The sequence below is a fragment of the Littorina saxatilis genome, linkage group LG11, assembly GCF_037325665.1.
Source record: "Littorina saxatilis isolate snail1 linkage group LG11, US_GU_Lsax_2.0, whole genome shotgun sequence".
Taxonomy (NCBI): domain Eukaryota; kingdom Metazoa; phylum Mollusca; class Gastropoda; order Littorinimorpha; family Littorinidae; genus Littorina; species Littorina saxatilis.
This window is the reverse complement of record NC_090255.1, coordinates 15,095,016-15,111,791: the sequence shown is the minus strand read 5'-3', so window position 1 is coordinate 15,111,791 and position 16,776 is coordinate 15,095,016. Positions and strand designations below refer to the sequence as shown.

Genomic DNA, 16,776 nt, shown 5'->3' with positions numbered 1-16,776 from the left:
GTGTCGTCAAATAACCACCAAGACATTCAAAACACTGCCAAGGCAAGCTGAAAACAAAGTGATTGAAGTACAACTCATCTATGACAGGTATTGCTACAGTGGTACCTGCAATGTAAGGCCCCTCTGACGAGTGGACACCTCCCATGAAAGGACACCAGGTGTCCCCTTGTCTATTATCTTGACCAAAATATACCTGTCATGACAGGTCACCTGCAATTTAGGGACACTTTTAACTGGTCCAGACCTGTTTACCCCCATAAGTGTTTTGGAGTAATGCTCAGCCCCAAAAATAGTAATCCTGGCACAAAAATAGTAATCATCCAGCATTCGTCGCCAATTACAACGCCGCGGCACATGACAACTGTGTCTGCGAAACGCAATCATGCACATACATGTATATCGATCATTTACAAACAAAACACATCAGTCAGTTTTTGTAGTCATCATAATTTCAAAGAAGATCCCATCAAAAGCACATGCATCACTGATTCTTTTTCTTTTGCTCGTAGTAGGCCTTTTTCAGTGTGTCAAGCGCTTCTCTACTGTACTTGCGCTTGCCGAATGAGTGAGGGCGAGACTTCACCACTAGAATAAGGCTCTCCAGCGTCTCGTCAGACAGACATGATCTCTGGTCAGTCCTGTGCTTTTTCACCCCATTTTGCCATTGAAAAAAACAATGCCAAACATGTGAATTGATTAAAAAAAAATAAAAAATAAAAAATAAAAATTTTTTTTTTTTTTTTACATTTTTTATTTATGAAAATCGTAGTCTTGACACGGATAGCGGAATGGCGTATTTTTTGCAGAAAATCGTAATAAATTACGCCAAAATCGTAAGGGTAAACAGGTCTGCTGGTCCCAAGGGCGTCCTTTCGTCGCAGGTACCACCGTATTACTGAATCTTGTACATCTTTTCTAAATTTGTCAGGGATCCTTGAGACTAAAACATCTATATTATTAAAAGGCATCTGTCCGTCACACTTTTGAATGCCTACGACTCCAGTGTGTCAATTTGCTTGAAATTTTGCATAGGAAAAATATCGGGCCAATCGTTTTGAAAATGCCGGAGTTACATGCAAACAAACACTCATGCATGCTTTTCTTTGCCTATCACTTGTTTTTTTACTGACAATTGGCCTCAAATTTGGCATGCTCTTGGAAATATCTGTGGTTAAATCGCTTAGCGCCACCAGCTGTTTTCGACTGAAGCACAGTGCAACCATTTAGTGGCATACCGGTTAGAGCGCTTTGCCTCTCACGCTGGCAGATGGGGTTCGACTCCCACTTGACCTTTTTACATTTAGTAAAGTTTTGACTAAATGTTTTAACATAAACGGAGAATCGAGACGAGGATGGTTGTATGTGTAGAGCGATTCTGAGAAAACTACCGGACCGATCTTCACACAACTTCCCATGAGAGTTCCTGGGTATGATATCCCCAGCCCAGTTTTTCCTTTTTTTCGATAAATGTCTTTGATGATGTCATATCCATCTTTTAGTGAAAGTTGAGGCGGCACTGTCACACCCTAAATTTTTAATCAAATTGATTAACATTTTGGTTGAGCAATCTTCGACGAAGCCCGAACTATGGGATTGCATTTCAGCATGGAAGCTTAAAAATTAATTGACGACTTTGGTCATTAAAAATTTTAGTAATCGACCCAAAAATGATTTCATCTTATTCTTTATTGTCTCCTCAATCCAAAGGTAAATAGATATGCCATGTTTACTCTGACAATGTACTTAAAATTAATGAACAGATATGTTAATTAGGCAAAATTATGATTGAAATAAAATTTGAGTAATCGATCCAAAAATAATTTCATCTTATTCTGTATCATTTCCTGAATCCAAAAGTATATATAGGTATGACATGGTTACTCTAAAAATGTGCTCACAATTAAAGAAAATAGGTACTGCGTTCACATGCTTCGAGGAGCCGAGCATGACCCGTGTCGGTCTTCTACTTGCCAAGACTTACTACATTTAGTCTCGGTGATGGCTGGTTTTTCATAAAAAGCACTGTACTCACGTTGGAATGACGAAAACGAAACAAATACAGGCAAATATTTGTTTAGATTTTGTCATTCCAACGTGACGGGCGCTGTGGCGGGGTGGTAAGACGTCGGCCTATTAATCGGAAGGTCGTGAGTTCGAATCCCGGCCGCGGCCGGCTGGTGGCTTAAGTGTGGAGATTTGTCCGATCTCCCAGGTCAACTTATGTGCAGACCTGCAAGTGGCTTATTCCCCTTTGTGTGTACACGCAAGCACAAGACCAAGTGCGCATGGAAAAGATCCTGTAATCCATGTCAGAGTTCGGTGGGTTATAGAAACACGAAAATACCCAGCATGCTTCCTCCGAAAGCGGCGAATGGCTGCCTAAATGGCAGGGTAAAAACGGTCATACACGTAAAAATCCACTCGTGCAAAAACATGAGTGTACGTGGGAGTTTCAGCCCACGAACGCAGAAGAAGAAGTCATTCCAACGTGAGTACAGTGCTTTTAGGTCTTTTTGTTGTTCACTCTCGCGTGCAGTCGCCATGGTTCTTTTGCTTTTGTCCTTGGGACAGTAAACATACAAACAAACAAACAAAACACTACCAAAAAACGATTCCCGCCAAAATGTTGGATTTGAGGTCTTGTTACAGTGATATGTTATTTAATACTTTAACTGTAAAGATGTCCAGATTTGCACTACAAAAGCAGTGATGAAACAAATATCTGACTCAATTGAGGGACGGTAAAGACAGTGAAAAGCGTTGAAGAATTGTCATACAATCGCTGCGTACGACCACAACCGACTGTGAGTAGCATTCAGACACGTGAAACGCTAGTACAGACATAAAACCATATAGACCAAAGGCAACCAGAAAATGGCACAAACTGGGTTGGCGAGTAAAGAAGTAACAAGTCGCGTAAGGCGAAAATACAACATTTAGTCAAGTAGCTGTCGAACTCACAGAATGAAACTGAACGCAATGCAACGCAGCAAGACCGTATACTCGTAGCATCGTCAGTCCACCGCTCACGGCAAAGGCAGTGAAATTGACAAGAAGAGCGGGGTAGTACGTTGCGCTGAGAACGATAGCACGCTTTTCTGTACCTCTCTTCGTTTTAACTTTCTGAGCGTGTTTTTAATCCAAACATATCATATCTATATGTTTTTGGAATCAGGAACCGACAACGAATAAGATGAAAGTGTTTTTAAATTGATTTCGAAAATTTAATTTTGATAATAATTTTTATATATTTAATTTTCAGAGCTTGTTTTTAATCCAAATATAACATATTTATATGTTTTTGGAATCAGCAAATGATGGAGAATAAGATGAACGTAAATTTGGATCGTTTTATAAAAGAAATAATTTTTTTACAATTTTCAGATTTTTAATGACCAAAGTCATTAATTAATTTTTAAGCCACCACGCTGAAATGCAATACCGAAGTCCGGGCTTCGTCGAACAATACTTGACCAAAATTTCAACCAATTTGGTTGAAAAATGAGGGCGTGACAGTGCCGCCTCAACTTTCACGAAAAGCCGGATATGACGTCATCAAAGACATTTATCAAAAAAATGAAAAAAACGTATGGGGATATCATACCCAGGAACTTTCATGTCAAATTTCATAAAGATCGGTCCAGTAGTTTGGTCTGAATCGCTCTACACACACGCACACACACACACACACATACACCACGACCCTCGTCTCGATTCCCCCTCGATGTTAAAACATTTAGTCATAACTTGACTAAATGTAAAAAGTGACAAGAGGAGGAGCAAAGGGAGGTTACTGACCAAGTCTTGTCGCTCAATGTTGTTCATCTTCTCCACCACTGACCAGAACCACCGCTTGAAGCGCTGCACTCGGTCACTGCTCTCCCCTGAAACAACCACACTCTGCTTGTAAGGGCAGCCATGCATTCTAAAGGTCAGCACAAAGCTAGTGATCTCTCCGCCAGATGTATATGTTACAGGGAATAACAAAATTTAGGGAATAAGCTTAATCACTGAAATTTTAAGGGAATAGGCTTATTCCCTGTTTCAACTGGGGAGTAAGCTTATTCCCTTTCAACAAACTCAACACTTTGCACTCTTTGCTGTCACACGCCACCAAGGCACCATTTTGCATCCATTCTCTCCAATATTTAAATTTGAACACATTTCTTACTTCCTTATCAAAATCTGAATTTTCTTTCAGTGCAACATTTTACTGTTTGTCCCCCAACATATTACACACACTCTCACACAAAACATCTGTGATGACAGGAAATCAGCAGGCCACTAACATTCCACTACATTATGATTCTTACTTGATTTATTTGCCCATACAGACATCTTAATACTGATACTGAAATTTAGGTATTCACTGATCTTGCTAACACTTTCACTGACCATCATTCATATTTTGTCAGTCCAGCATATTAGTAAACAAATGAATTTTGTCGCACACTACCACGCACACAGACACAGCCTAGCTGTCACACAAGCCAACATACACATAAAGGTGGCACTTACCGCTCTCATCATTGAAGGAGGTGTAGGAAATGAGCGTCTGAACATTGATGTCACCCACACCATTCAGTAGCAGGCGAAGATCCTCTGCTGTCAAACCCTCCAGAGATGATGGTGGGATCACGTCAAACACTCCCTGCCTCAGGTTCTGCACCAAAGCACACTCATGGATCAGCAACACAAAACTTCCAAATCTTGTATGTCAAATGCCTCACAAAACCAAAAAGACAGCAATGTCAACCAGATTCTGCCTGATACACAAGTAAATGTTGTCCCGACAGTAAACCTACCTGTCTCATCAATGCCGGGCTTGTACTTTGTACACATCACAGCAAACCCCCCCCCCCCCCCCCCTCACATGACCTTGATTCACAAAACGCCCCTGCCCACATCATAATTCACAACATTCGCAATGCATTCTAAAGTCAGCGTGAAAGAATCAAAGCATTGCTTGTGTATGTCCCATCAGGCATCTGGTGCCAGTGACGTGCCGTGTACAGGGGGATATGCTCAAACGTGACTGACCCTCAAAGCCTTCTCCTGGCACCGCACCATCCGGAGCTCCGCATACTTGTGCACATACAGGTGAACATTGGATGCGTTCACATCAACATCTGCTCCATCCGTTATCAGCTCCACTGTCTCTCCACCCTGTAAGCACACGACAACATCCATTTCACACCCACACAGTCAGACACTACTTTATCATTTACTACCGACAGTCTATCCTGACACTCGTATTTCACGGGGCAGTCTGCATCATAAACACTGTCACACATACCTTTACTGCATGTATCTATACCTGCCTTAACTTCTCCTAGAGGCATTTGTTTCCGGGACACATGATAATGAACACTTATTAATTTCCCCTTCTTGCCAGAGGTGATTCAGGCATCAATTTGGATGGACTTCATAATTATGCTGTTTTAAAAGGTAGGTTTTGAGGGCAGTTTTGAAGGATGGGATTGATAAGGAATGGCGGACACTTTGTGGGATGCTGTTCCAGACGGGCGGCGCAGAAACAAAGAAGGCTCGTTTGCCATTGGTTTTTGTGTGGAGTTGAGGGATGCAGAAGATGCTGCCTGAGGATGAGCGGCGGGTTCGAGTTGGTTGGTACATTTTGAGTTCAGAGAGATATGAGGGACCAGTAGACACCATAGCACCAAAGCAGAGGCAACTGACCTTGTATTTGATATGTGCGTCTATCAGAAGCCAATGCAACTGTCTGAGGTGGGGGAGTGATGAAGCCAGGAAGCCATAATAAACTTGGCAAAAAGATTATTGCACCCGTTTTCAACTGCTCACACATTCAACACCTGCTTCAGTAGGAAAGGCATAACACAAGAAATACGCAAGACAGCGAAACAAACCAACCTGTGCTGGTTAGATAATTGGTTTGACTATCTCCTCGTATTATCAAAGTTGGCAAGTTATGCCTATTCTGATTTTTTTTCGATGTTTTAATTGGTATCTTACCTTTATGTTTTTGCTGAGTTTACGTTGCACTTTGACCCTCTCACTGACACCAACACAGGACAAGACAGCCCCGCCCCCATCCCCACCCAAAACAGTTAAACCCAACAATAAAAGAGTCAACAGCAGCGTTCAACGACAGCCCACAAAGTCACATATTGTGGTATCAGCATTATCCCCCCCCCCCCCCCCCCCCCGAGTGTGAAAGTGTTAGTGTGGCTGCCATCTAACTCACCTCCTGACCACACAGCTCCACAGAGAAGGTGAGGTCCAGTGCTGGGATCATCAGAGAACCGTCCTTTGACTCAGAGTCTTTGACCAGGTCACGCAGTGACTCGTACATGACATGGTCAAAGAAGGCCAGGTCGTGCCAGCCAATCTTGCGTCCCAGGATGAACTTGAGCACATGGCGACTCAGGAACATGGGGCAGATCTCGTTTTGCAGCAGACACAGGCCCAGGATTCTGAGTTTAACAACACAGTAATGTTACTTCGTTATCCATACATCCTCAGTGGTCATTTTGTGCTCTGGCAACAGCCTCCATAAACCTCAACAATATATATGTGCATCCTAGAACCATCCACTAACTACACCATTTGTTCTAAAAAAAAAAAAATCCAAGTACAGCAGTCCCTACGTGAACAGACTTGACATGTACGGACAGATTTGCTAGGCTCGGAGTGTTTTTCAACAATAATTGCACTCTCGTAAGCGGACACCTGCAAAACGTGGACGCAGACACTCATTTTCGGTCAGACCTGCAATGTGCGGACAGACGATCATCAAATTTTCACCACGCCAAAAAGATAACAGAGCAGTATGGCTAGGTTGGCTCCTGGTACAAAGGTCATAGCAGCAGTGAGAAACAGGAGTAATGTCAGTCTCCTGTTAACTTGAAAGCACGTGTTCTCAGCAGGAGTGGGGTGATATGAGTCAGGAGTGGAGTTCAGCACTTTGGGTTTCGGTCTTTACTATGGTTTCCTATTGGATTCTATAAAGTCGTAAATGACAAACAGCGGAAGCTAGTGCGGGAGGCGCCCATGACCGGTAATCAGGGGAGGTAACCCTGGCCATAGCAACAGGCCAAAGCATCTTTTCTGGTTACCTTCTCCTTAAGACAGGGAAAGTGTAGTTTCGACGCCTTAGCATGTGAGATGAAGTCAATGCTTATATGTGAGTTGGAGTAAGAATATGTAATTTAATATAAAATTTCTAAAGTAAATTTTCATTTGATTAATATACTTACCCCAATCACATATAGCATTTGACACAGTCTGAGATGCTAGGTACTGAAAACGCTACCCGTCTAACCAATTAAAGGGAAGCAACCCCATCACCAAAAAGGCAAACGTAGCCATGGTAACGGGCCGACACCCCGGGAGTTACCTCCCATCTAGTGGATATCACGTCACTTCCTACCACACGAACTCATACGGCTTTCAGAAAGCTAAAAACCATAAGCGGGGCAGGCGGGCGGGCCTACACTATGTGATTGGGGTAAGTATATTAATCAAATGAAAATTTACTTTAGAAAGTTTATATTAAATTACATATGCTTACTCCCAATCACATATAGCAGATAACATCAACAAGGCGGTGGGAAAGAAAAATCTAACTCACTCTAAAAACCTTGCGAGAAACTGGCCTGCTGCCAAAAAAGGCATGAAGGGCCCGGTGGGAAAGAAAATTCTAACTCACTCTAACACCCTAGCCAGGAAACTGGCCCCCTGCCAACAAGCCAGGAAGGGGCCAGAGAAAATCCTGATAGACAGCCAAGATGTCGCTTAGACCAAACTTGCTAAAGACAAATTCAGAAAGCCAGAAAGCTGTGCCCAACACTTCACCCCGGACCGTAAAGAAAAAGGCCCAGGAAGGAAGAAGAGCCCTGGATTACATGAACCCGAGCCAAGAGGAGGGGAAAGACAATCTGACCCCCCCCCCCTTTTTTTATTGGAAGGCTATGCCAAAGCCCGACAACACCTGAGAGATATAGGTCAGCTCCAGAGAAGAGTGACCAATCTCCACGCAAAAGGAAAGAGAGAGACCTGAGTACAAAGTACCAGAGTCCGACCCGATGATAAAAACTCAAAAAGAGCATAAGCGTTCCTAAAGTTCCAAGAACGTGAAGAAACGCTCACCCCCCCTAAGCACACTGTCTGCTACTCTGCGTTAGAGTACAAACTAATCCAAGAAACGATCAAGGTACTCTTAGGAAGTGACATAAGAAAACATCAGGAAAAAACCCTGACTGCGATCTTTTGACATCGTCACCCATAAAGCATGCTAAAGAAGGGTGCCGTAAACAGCAGACCTGCTGCTCTCAAAAGAGATGGTAACCAGAAATCCTCTACCCGTTCGTGCCAAAGCAGAAAGAGATAGTACGAGGAAGCAGCTACTTACAACAAGCATAAGCACCCGAAAGTGCGGAAGTCACAGCGGACAAAGTCTAGAGTGACCAGTAACCATGAACAAAATGGCTCCAAGCCATAGAGTCCGCAGTTCAGTCTGCTTGTAGGTAATTGAAACCGAATCAAGAACCCAAAGCCGAAAAAACACGACTGGTAGGCATACCGGAAAAACCCGTGACGCCGACCAGCCAAAAGACTCCCGAGACAAAGAGATCTCAGGAAAAATCTGGAAATTATATTCAAGATCAAATCAAGAGCCCTCCTGAGTTTGAGCGAAAAACCAGAAAGCGTATGTCCCCATCTGAAAGACTGAGGGACAAACACTGAGACCAACAGGCCAACGCCATAGTCATAGTAGCCTGTGATAGAAGGGTGACTGTAACAAGAAACCCGACCGAGCGGAAGTCGTACTGACTCACCTCAGAAAGAGGATGAAGAAAGCCTAGAAATCCGCCAACACAGGAACCGGAAATGCCATAGCTAGCTGCGAAATGCAGGAGACAATCGCACAGGTCAAGGCTAAAAGCCATAATGCCCGTAGGACAGCCATAATTCCAAAGTACCCGCCGTACACAGGTAAACGAAAGAAAATAGAGTTAAAAAACAAAGGAATACTGTACTCACCAATACAAGAACGAGACAAGACGGTACGAATTTTCGCTTATGGAAGCTTCATCAGGAAAAACAAGAACACAAAAGACAACAAAAAGCAGACGCAACACGGAACGAACAAGGTTTGAAAGAAAATGGAGGGGAAACACGCAAAAAAGGGAAGAAAATAGGAACATTAGCCAGCTCCCCCCTTCTAGAAGGAGAGGACTGGCCAAAACTGAGAGAGAAGGTAAGCCACAAAGGATGACTCCTCAGACCTACATTGCCAAAGACAATGCCCCCCCAGAAAATCTGAATGTAACCTCCGAGGCCAACTCAAGAACATCTTAAGTTAGGACGAAACACCAGAACAAATCTGATCGCCGAGAAAGACAGAGTCTGACCCAGCGAAAGACAATAATGACCACAAAGGTCAATCGTTGTTTCTAAAACCCTGACGTAACTAAGACGCCGATAAGAGAAACAGCCTCTCCGGCAAGTCGGAAGTGCGACAGAAGCAGCAGCCCGTGGCTGAAACAAGTGTCACCGACTGAGGCCGGGTACCCGTAAACCCGAAGGGCAGAGAAGTGAGAATGAACCACCTGATCTTCGCTCACACCTGCTATGGAAACCCCAAAAAATGTCTCTTCACTAGCCACCGACTGAAGTCAGAGTGGCCGAGCGAAAGACAATGCCGAAGTCACATCCACCAAAGGCAGAAACAGTACACGGAATAACCGGAAAACCGGAAACCCGCGTACCAAAACATCATCCCTACTGATACCCTGACTGAAAGCGAGTCAGAAACAGCCAAATGACATCCAAGACAACGGAACTGAATGGACAGAAGCCCCCCACCGGAAAGGTGACGAGACAACTACCCCGGCCGAGGAGCTAGAACGCCCGAAAGCGACGGCTGTTCCTTTCTCCCAGAAAACAACCGAAAAGAAGAGGAACAGTATATCCGGACACAGCCGGAAATCGGAAGCCAGTCTCCGGTCAACCCCAGCACAGCCACAGAGTGACCATGTGGTGAGAGACCTAAGATTCCCAAAAGGAAAGTACCGGGAAGTAACCTCCGCCACAGCTGCAAGGATAACCTTGAGCCTTGACGGAAATCCCGACCATGTCCCTTCGCTGACCACCGACAACCTCAGAGTGGACCATTGAAGGACAAAGACCAAAGTCATAAACCCAGCAGTGGGAGGAAGCACGGAATAACCGGAAACCGGAAAACCGTAACACCGGAAAACGACCTTACTCATCCCTTGACCATGAGTAAAAGGGTAAGTAGACCAAACATCCGCCCACCGGCCTGGATAAGCAGACGTCACAACACCCTCCGGGTGAAGCCACGACTGCCCCGACTGAAGCACAGAGTGCTGAAAGCCGACTGCTATTGTTCCCTCTCTGACATCCAAACGGAAGTGACAGAAAGAGGAACAGCATATCCGGCCGAAGCCGGAAAACGCCGCCGCCGAAACCACAGAATGCGGAAACAAAGACTGCGTAGACTGAGGCAGGAAGCCATAAAGCCAGGAGGCCAGTCTGCGATCCACCCCACCACCAACGTCAGAGCGTACAAGTGAAGGAGGACCTATTGCCAGACACTGTTGCTTCCTCCTTGCCATCCAAACGGAATCGCCAAGAAGAAGAACAGCAAACCCGGCCGAAGCCGGATAGCAGCCGCCGAAACCGTCACAACGGAAACGAAGACTGCACAGACTGAGGCCGAAAGCCATAAAGCCCGGAGGCCAGTCTGTGGTCCACCCATACACTAGTGCCAAAGCGAACCTGTGTAGGTGGACCTATGCTTTCAGTCAAAACCGAAACAACGCAGCCGCCGAAACCGCCACAGTGGAAACGAAGACTGCATAGACTGAGGCCGAAAGCCATAAAGCCCGGAGGCCAGTCTGCGGTCCCTCCGTACACCGCAGCCTCAGCGTACGTGTGTAGATGGACCTATGCTTCCGGCCGAAAAACCGGAACCGTTTATCCCGGCCGAAACCAAGAACGGCCGCCGCTGCCAGTCAACAAAGTCCGAACCTGCAACAGGCGTTCTTGTCAACTGGCCGCAAGCCACCCGAAAACGCAGCCGCCGAAACCGCCATAGCGGAAACGAAGCCTGCAAAGACTGAGGCCGGAAGCCATAATGCCCGGAGGCCAGTCTGCGGTCCCTCCGTACACCGCAGCTTCAGCGTACATGTGTAGGTGGACCTATGCTTCCGGCCGAAACCGGAAACGCAGCCGCCGAAACCGCCACCGCGGAAACGAAGACTGCATAGACTGAGGCCGGAAGCCATAAAGCCCGAAGGCCAGTCTGCGGTCCCCCCCGCCACCGCAGTCAGAACGACCAAGCGCAGGAGGAACCGTGTTCCCGGACGAACCGGAAAACGCAGCCGCCGAAACCGCCAAAGCGGAAACGAAGACTGCACAGACTGAGGCCGGAAGCCATAAAGCCCAGAGGCCAGCCTATGGTTCCCCCCCCCCCCCCCCCCCCACCGCAGTCGGAACGATCAAGGGAGGGAGGAACCATATTTCCGGCCGAAACCGGAAACGCAGCCGCCGCAACCGCCAAAGCGGAAACGAAGGCTGCATAGACTGAGGCCGGAAGCCATAAAGCCCGGAGGCCAGCCTATAGTTTATTCCGGCCGAAACCGGAAACGGCCGCCGCCGCAAGCCAACGAATTCCGGTCCTGAAACAGGCGGAAAAATGTCAAACTGGCCGCAAGTCGCCGTTGCTGGTCAACAACCCCAAGCCTCGTAAGGTGGTGTCGGCCGACCAGCAGAGTGCAGTTAGTGAAGCTGCCCAGATGAACTGTCTCCCCGCAGGGAGTGTCCCGTCGCCTCACCAGGGCCGTCGGACCAGTTCGACTTACTTGAGAGTCCACCTGAGGAGGCGGGAACCGCTGAAGCAGGAACCTGAATACCGGAAACCGGAAGGCACGACCAGCGAAGCAAGTGACTACACATCCCCCACCGCAGGCGGAAATGCGGCGCTGACGGAAACACCGAGCGCTGCAACACCTCGTACACCAAAAGCGGATCTCTGGAACGAGGGACAGTAAAACAGGGAACAAACAACGCCCCCTGCTCCAAGGCCAAAGCCCAGGAGGAGACAATAGTAACGCTAGAACACACAGAGCTAGCACTATTACCAAGAGTAACGGCCTACGACCGAAACTCGTACTATCCTTTCCGTTTATCAGAGTCAGCCATGCTGACTAAACAAACACAAAAATTACTGCCAAAAACGCAAGTCCGAGCGGACAGAAAGCTCAGTAACACACAATGTTCAAGGAACAACAAATAACCACGCTTGCAACCCACTAGAGTAGACAAGCGGAGGCTAACACACCAAAATATCACAGTCAACACACTGACCAGAATACAAAATGGCGAAAACGCACAAAATCACTGACAATACAAGTCCCAAAGGACGAAAAATCAGTAACTAAACAGCAAAAAAGTTCGTAAAAACAAACAAGAACGAGCTCACCAAAAGGAGCCTATTATTTCGTTTATCAGAGTCAGCCATGCTGACCAAACAAACAAACGAAACACAAACAAAGATTACTGACAAACGCAAGTCCGAACGGACAGAAAGCTCAGTAACACACAATGTTCAAAGAACAACAAAATACCAACACCTGCAAACTACTAGAGTAAGCAGACGAAGGCAAACACGCCAAAATATCAAAGTCACAACAATGACCAAAATGCAAATGGCGACCACGCTAAACGTCGCTGATAAACAAGTCCCAAAGGACGAAAAAACCAGCAACAAACCAGAAAACAAGTTAATAAACAACAAATAAGAACGAGCTCACCCAAAAGAAGCCCGCACGGGAGAAGACGAGTAACGTGGCCGGCATGTGAGCGAACTCACACAAGGTAGCCACAGAGCGCAAAAATACCACAACCTCTCTATACGGCTGCTGAAAGAAGTATGAGTTAGTGTGGTAGGAAGTGACGTAATATCCACTAGATGGGAGGTAACTCCCGGGGTGTCGGCCCGTTACCATGGCTACGTTTGCCTTTTTGGTGATGGGGTTGCTTCCCTTTAATTGGTTAGACGGGTAGCGTTTTCAGTACCTAGCATCTCAGACTGTGTCAAATGCTATATGTGATTGGGAGTAAGCATATGTAATTTAATCCAAATTTTGCCTGAAAGCTCAAACCCATTCACAACCTTGATTCGTTACATGGGGAACAGTGTTATTTGTTACCCAGCTGGTTATGAATGAAAACTTGTGAAAATGATGACAAACTCACTTATATCCCAAAAGGACAAAATATAAGCAGACATCTAATTTAATGTTTACCTTGGCACATATCAACAGCTACAGAATTAAAACAAATAAACAACCATCATAATTTTAGCAGAATAATGGTTAAAACAAATTGTCAATGTCAGACTTTGTTTTGGTACCTGGATACATGTGTATGAGTACTCATCTTATGCTTTCCATCTACAGTATCGAGCTTCTAGATAAAATTGGAATTCTGGTAGCTAGGATCAGAATTCTAATTTCATCCAGCTGTTTCACAGAAGTTTGATTTTAAGGTTGCATAGAGAATCACAATTCAGATCTATCCAGTGATCTTTTCGATAGGATCAGAATTCAGATCTAAGCCAGATGAAATTAGAATCAGTGTTTTATTATCAATTAGATTCTCATTTCATGCAGCTGAGATCAGAATTTTAATCTCAGCCAGATGATTACGATTTTGATTCTATCCAGCTAGATTCGGAATCTAGCCAGATTTCTATCTCAGACATGACTTCTACATTTCAATGGACTAAAAACACAAAAAACCTGTAATATCACTGGAAGCATCCAGCCCAAATGACGTCTCATCTGTCCAAAGTTTCAAAATGAGAGACGTACCTGCCCACGTTCCTGTAGGCGTTGAGCCTCTCGGAGGTGTTACGCCCGGCACGGGGAGCGTAGTACCCACGCTTGCCTGGCTGCCAGAACAGCGGGGCCGTATCCTCCACCTCCTCCTCTTCCTCCTCCCCAGCCACCCGTGACGTGCTGCCTCCTGCTGCGCTGCTGGAAAGGCTGAACGACTTCTTTTTGTCAGACGACGATGGGCCAGATGACAGGTTGAAGATGTCCAGGTCCAGCAGCGCTTCTGCACTCTCCCTGTTACGTACACTGAGGGCATTGTAACACGTTTCATTCAGTGGTCTGATTTGCAATACATTTAAGGTACTGTGGTGAACTTATACTTGGGGTCATGCCTTGTACTGTTCCATAGAAAGGCTTTGTCCATGGTGCTTTGCATAGCCCTGGATATCCCTCACTACACAGCATGACCACAGCTGTAAGCCATATTAAGGTTAGTTATAATCTCTCCATGACTGACATTACATTGCTGTCTTACGGAGAAGGTGCTGGCTGAACATTTCTGAATCGAAGTACAAGAAAGAAGTAGTGAGATAATTGACTATAACAGTGTACTGCAAGCAGTGTATAACAAAGGAGAACAAAGTGCACAGTGTTAACCAACGGTGAGGGGTGAAGCGGTGTGTACCTGTTGTGAGACATGATGATGTCCACAGCCTCATCAACACGTGTGCGTAGTGACTCCTCCGATGCCAGCAGTAGCAGAAGCTGGGCCGGGGACAGCTCCAGCAACATGCCTGTGATCTTGGGGGCCAGCGACTGGTGGGACAAAACACACACATTCACTTGCACTCACTCCACACCAAGCATCAACTACTCCCATTTCATTTCTTTCTTTAAAACATTTTGTTAGCCTTATCCTATTTTTGTTGTATGAGTGTAAATCTAAACCGTAGCATCTACATGGTTCATTTATAACACAAACCAATCTGTTGCAGATCACTACTTGTCCCCTGTGCACAAGATCCCTTTACTAATGGACGATGTTTGGAAATGACTGTCAGGTTTCTATGGGTTGTGAAAGAATTCAATGCCCTTGCTTTTAGTGAAACAAATAATCCACACATGCTCCTTGTCCAAGTGTTTCTGACACACCCCTCGCTAGTGATTGGCCCATGGATTGTTGGTCTCACTAAAGCAAGGGTATATTCACTCTTTCAAAACCCATACAAACCCGAGATATTTGTAGAAATCGTCTATCAGCAGGGATGTACTTTTAACGATAAATTACCCACAAGTCTTGCAAGCTAAGTGTCCCCTACACGATTGTAGTGTGCAACTACAGTGTGTTGATGACTAAAAGGAATAAGTGGCCTGAGAGGCCAACACTCACTGGCTGCAGTGCGCGTACTTTTGGGTACAGCCTCTCCCCTAACTGACGGCGGTACAGGGAAATACTGGTGTCTCCTGACTCCCGCGCAGACTCGTTGGAGTTACTACCCCCTCCTCCAGCACCTCCCGTTCCCCCGCTGACCCCTGAGTTGGGGTCACCAGGCATGTAGAATGGTGTTGCATCATAGGACAGGGTTCGGCGTGCCTCTCGGTCCCGGCTTCTCTGACGCTGGATGGACCTGCTTCGTTCCCGCTCTCGTTCGCGCGATCGGAGTCTTTGGATGAGATCTACATCCGAAAGAGACTCCCCTAGGTCAGGATTATAAGGAGTGGTGTTTTGCCATCATGCTTGTAGAAGCAGTTTGGATGAACAAAAATCACACCAATCAATAATGCCCCTTCCCACTTACAGACCATGATTTTCAGCACTAATGACAAATGTTGCAACAAAAACAACTTCTTTTTCTCCATTGCTGCACTTATTGTGAAGTAATACTCCTGTGTTCCATCAGCTGTTCACTTTCTATGAACTACATTCAATGAAAAGCTAGCGACAAGTAACAACCATGACATCATTGTTCTATTTCGTGAAGACTGTTGCTTTCCTCGTAAAATTGCAGATCTGAGAGTTTTCCAGGCTGTACAATACAGCACGTCTAATAGTACAAGTGTACATAAAATAATGCAGCATTCAAAAGGCCAGCTCTAGCTTTTTGGAAATAGTCATTCTGCTACCATGTCTTAAAATGATGCAGGGTCAAATGACATCACTTTCTTCCTGAGCCTAAAAGTTAACAGTGACATTTTGCTTGTTTAAAAAATGGGTGACACAATAAATATGATGAAAATCTCAAGTAAGGGCAAGGGTCAAAGGTGAAAAATCCCATCAAAAGATGCTGAGGTGATTCACGCCCAAGAAAAAGGACAGCAACTGTGGTCAGTATGTCTTTTGTCAAAGAAATCAATGTGAAAACGTGTGTGCCTGTGGTTAAAACTTAAAGCAGAAACCTTCACACACCTACAAGGCAAACTTATGGTAAAACTATTTCTCTGGATCCATGACAATGCCAGTGCATTTAGTTAAGACTACTTACAAGTCCCAACAAGAAAACATTCTATTTACGTTTCCCAGATATTTACAACTGAGACACACTTCTGTTGGAGAGTAGTTCAAGATCACATTTTAATCTAGAGTAGACACAGTGCAGACCTGTTTACCCTGACATTGACCCATGAGGAAGATTTGAAGGAAAATGAGGAAGATTTTCCACTTCATGCGGAAGATTTTTTTTGAAGCCACAAACTCGCTCTAAAGCAATAAAACACACTCTTTTTTTCATAATTTGCTGTGTGCAAAGAAATGATCAACTTAATTCTACATTACATGATAGCGTCATTGTATATTTGAGATGTAGTTTTCGGAGAAAGCAAATAGAAAGAAAAAAGTGATCGAGAAATGACTGTCGCACAGCGTGCAGTAAGAATGGCTTGGTCCAAATTTCCTGGAAACCGTCAAGTCCGGATACTTCTTTGAGTAATCTTC

The 16,776-nt window shown here is 45.3% G+C and overlaps 1 protein-coding gene and 1 long non-coding RNA gene across 2 annotated transcripts in view; one reads left to right on the top strand and one right to left on the bottom strand.

Annotated features, from left to right (window-relative positions):
* The window catches only part of LOC138979834 (E3 ubiquitin-protein ligase UBR5-like), a gene marked incomplete in the record, with an annotated part of 271,386 nt that overhangs the window by 4,268 nt on the left and 250,342 nt on the right, over positions 1–16,776 (bottom strand). The window contains 7 exon segments of the mRNA XM_070352585.1: positions 3,799–3,884; positions 4,519–4,663; positions 5,041–5,166; positions 6,224–6,452; positions 13,881–14,138; positions 14,530–14,660; positions 15,235–15,542. Of these exon segments, the coding sequence (XP_070208686.1) occupies positions 3,799–3,884; positions 4,519–4,663; positions 5,041–5,166; positions 6,224–6,452; positions 13,881–14,138; positions 14,530–14,660; positions 15,235–15,542 (1,283 nt within the window).
* The window catches only part of LOC138979842 (uncharacterized), a 162,212-nt gene that overhangs the window by 91,695 nt on the left and 53,741 nt on the right, over positions 1–16,776 (top strand). The window lies entirely within an intron of this gene.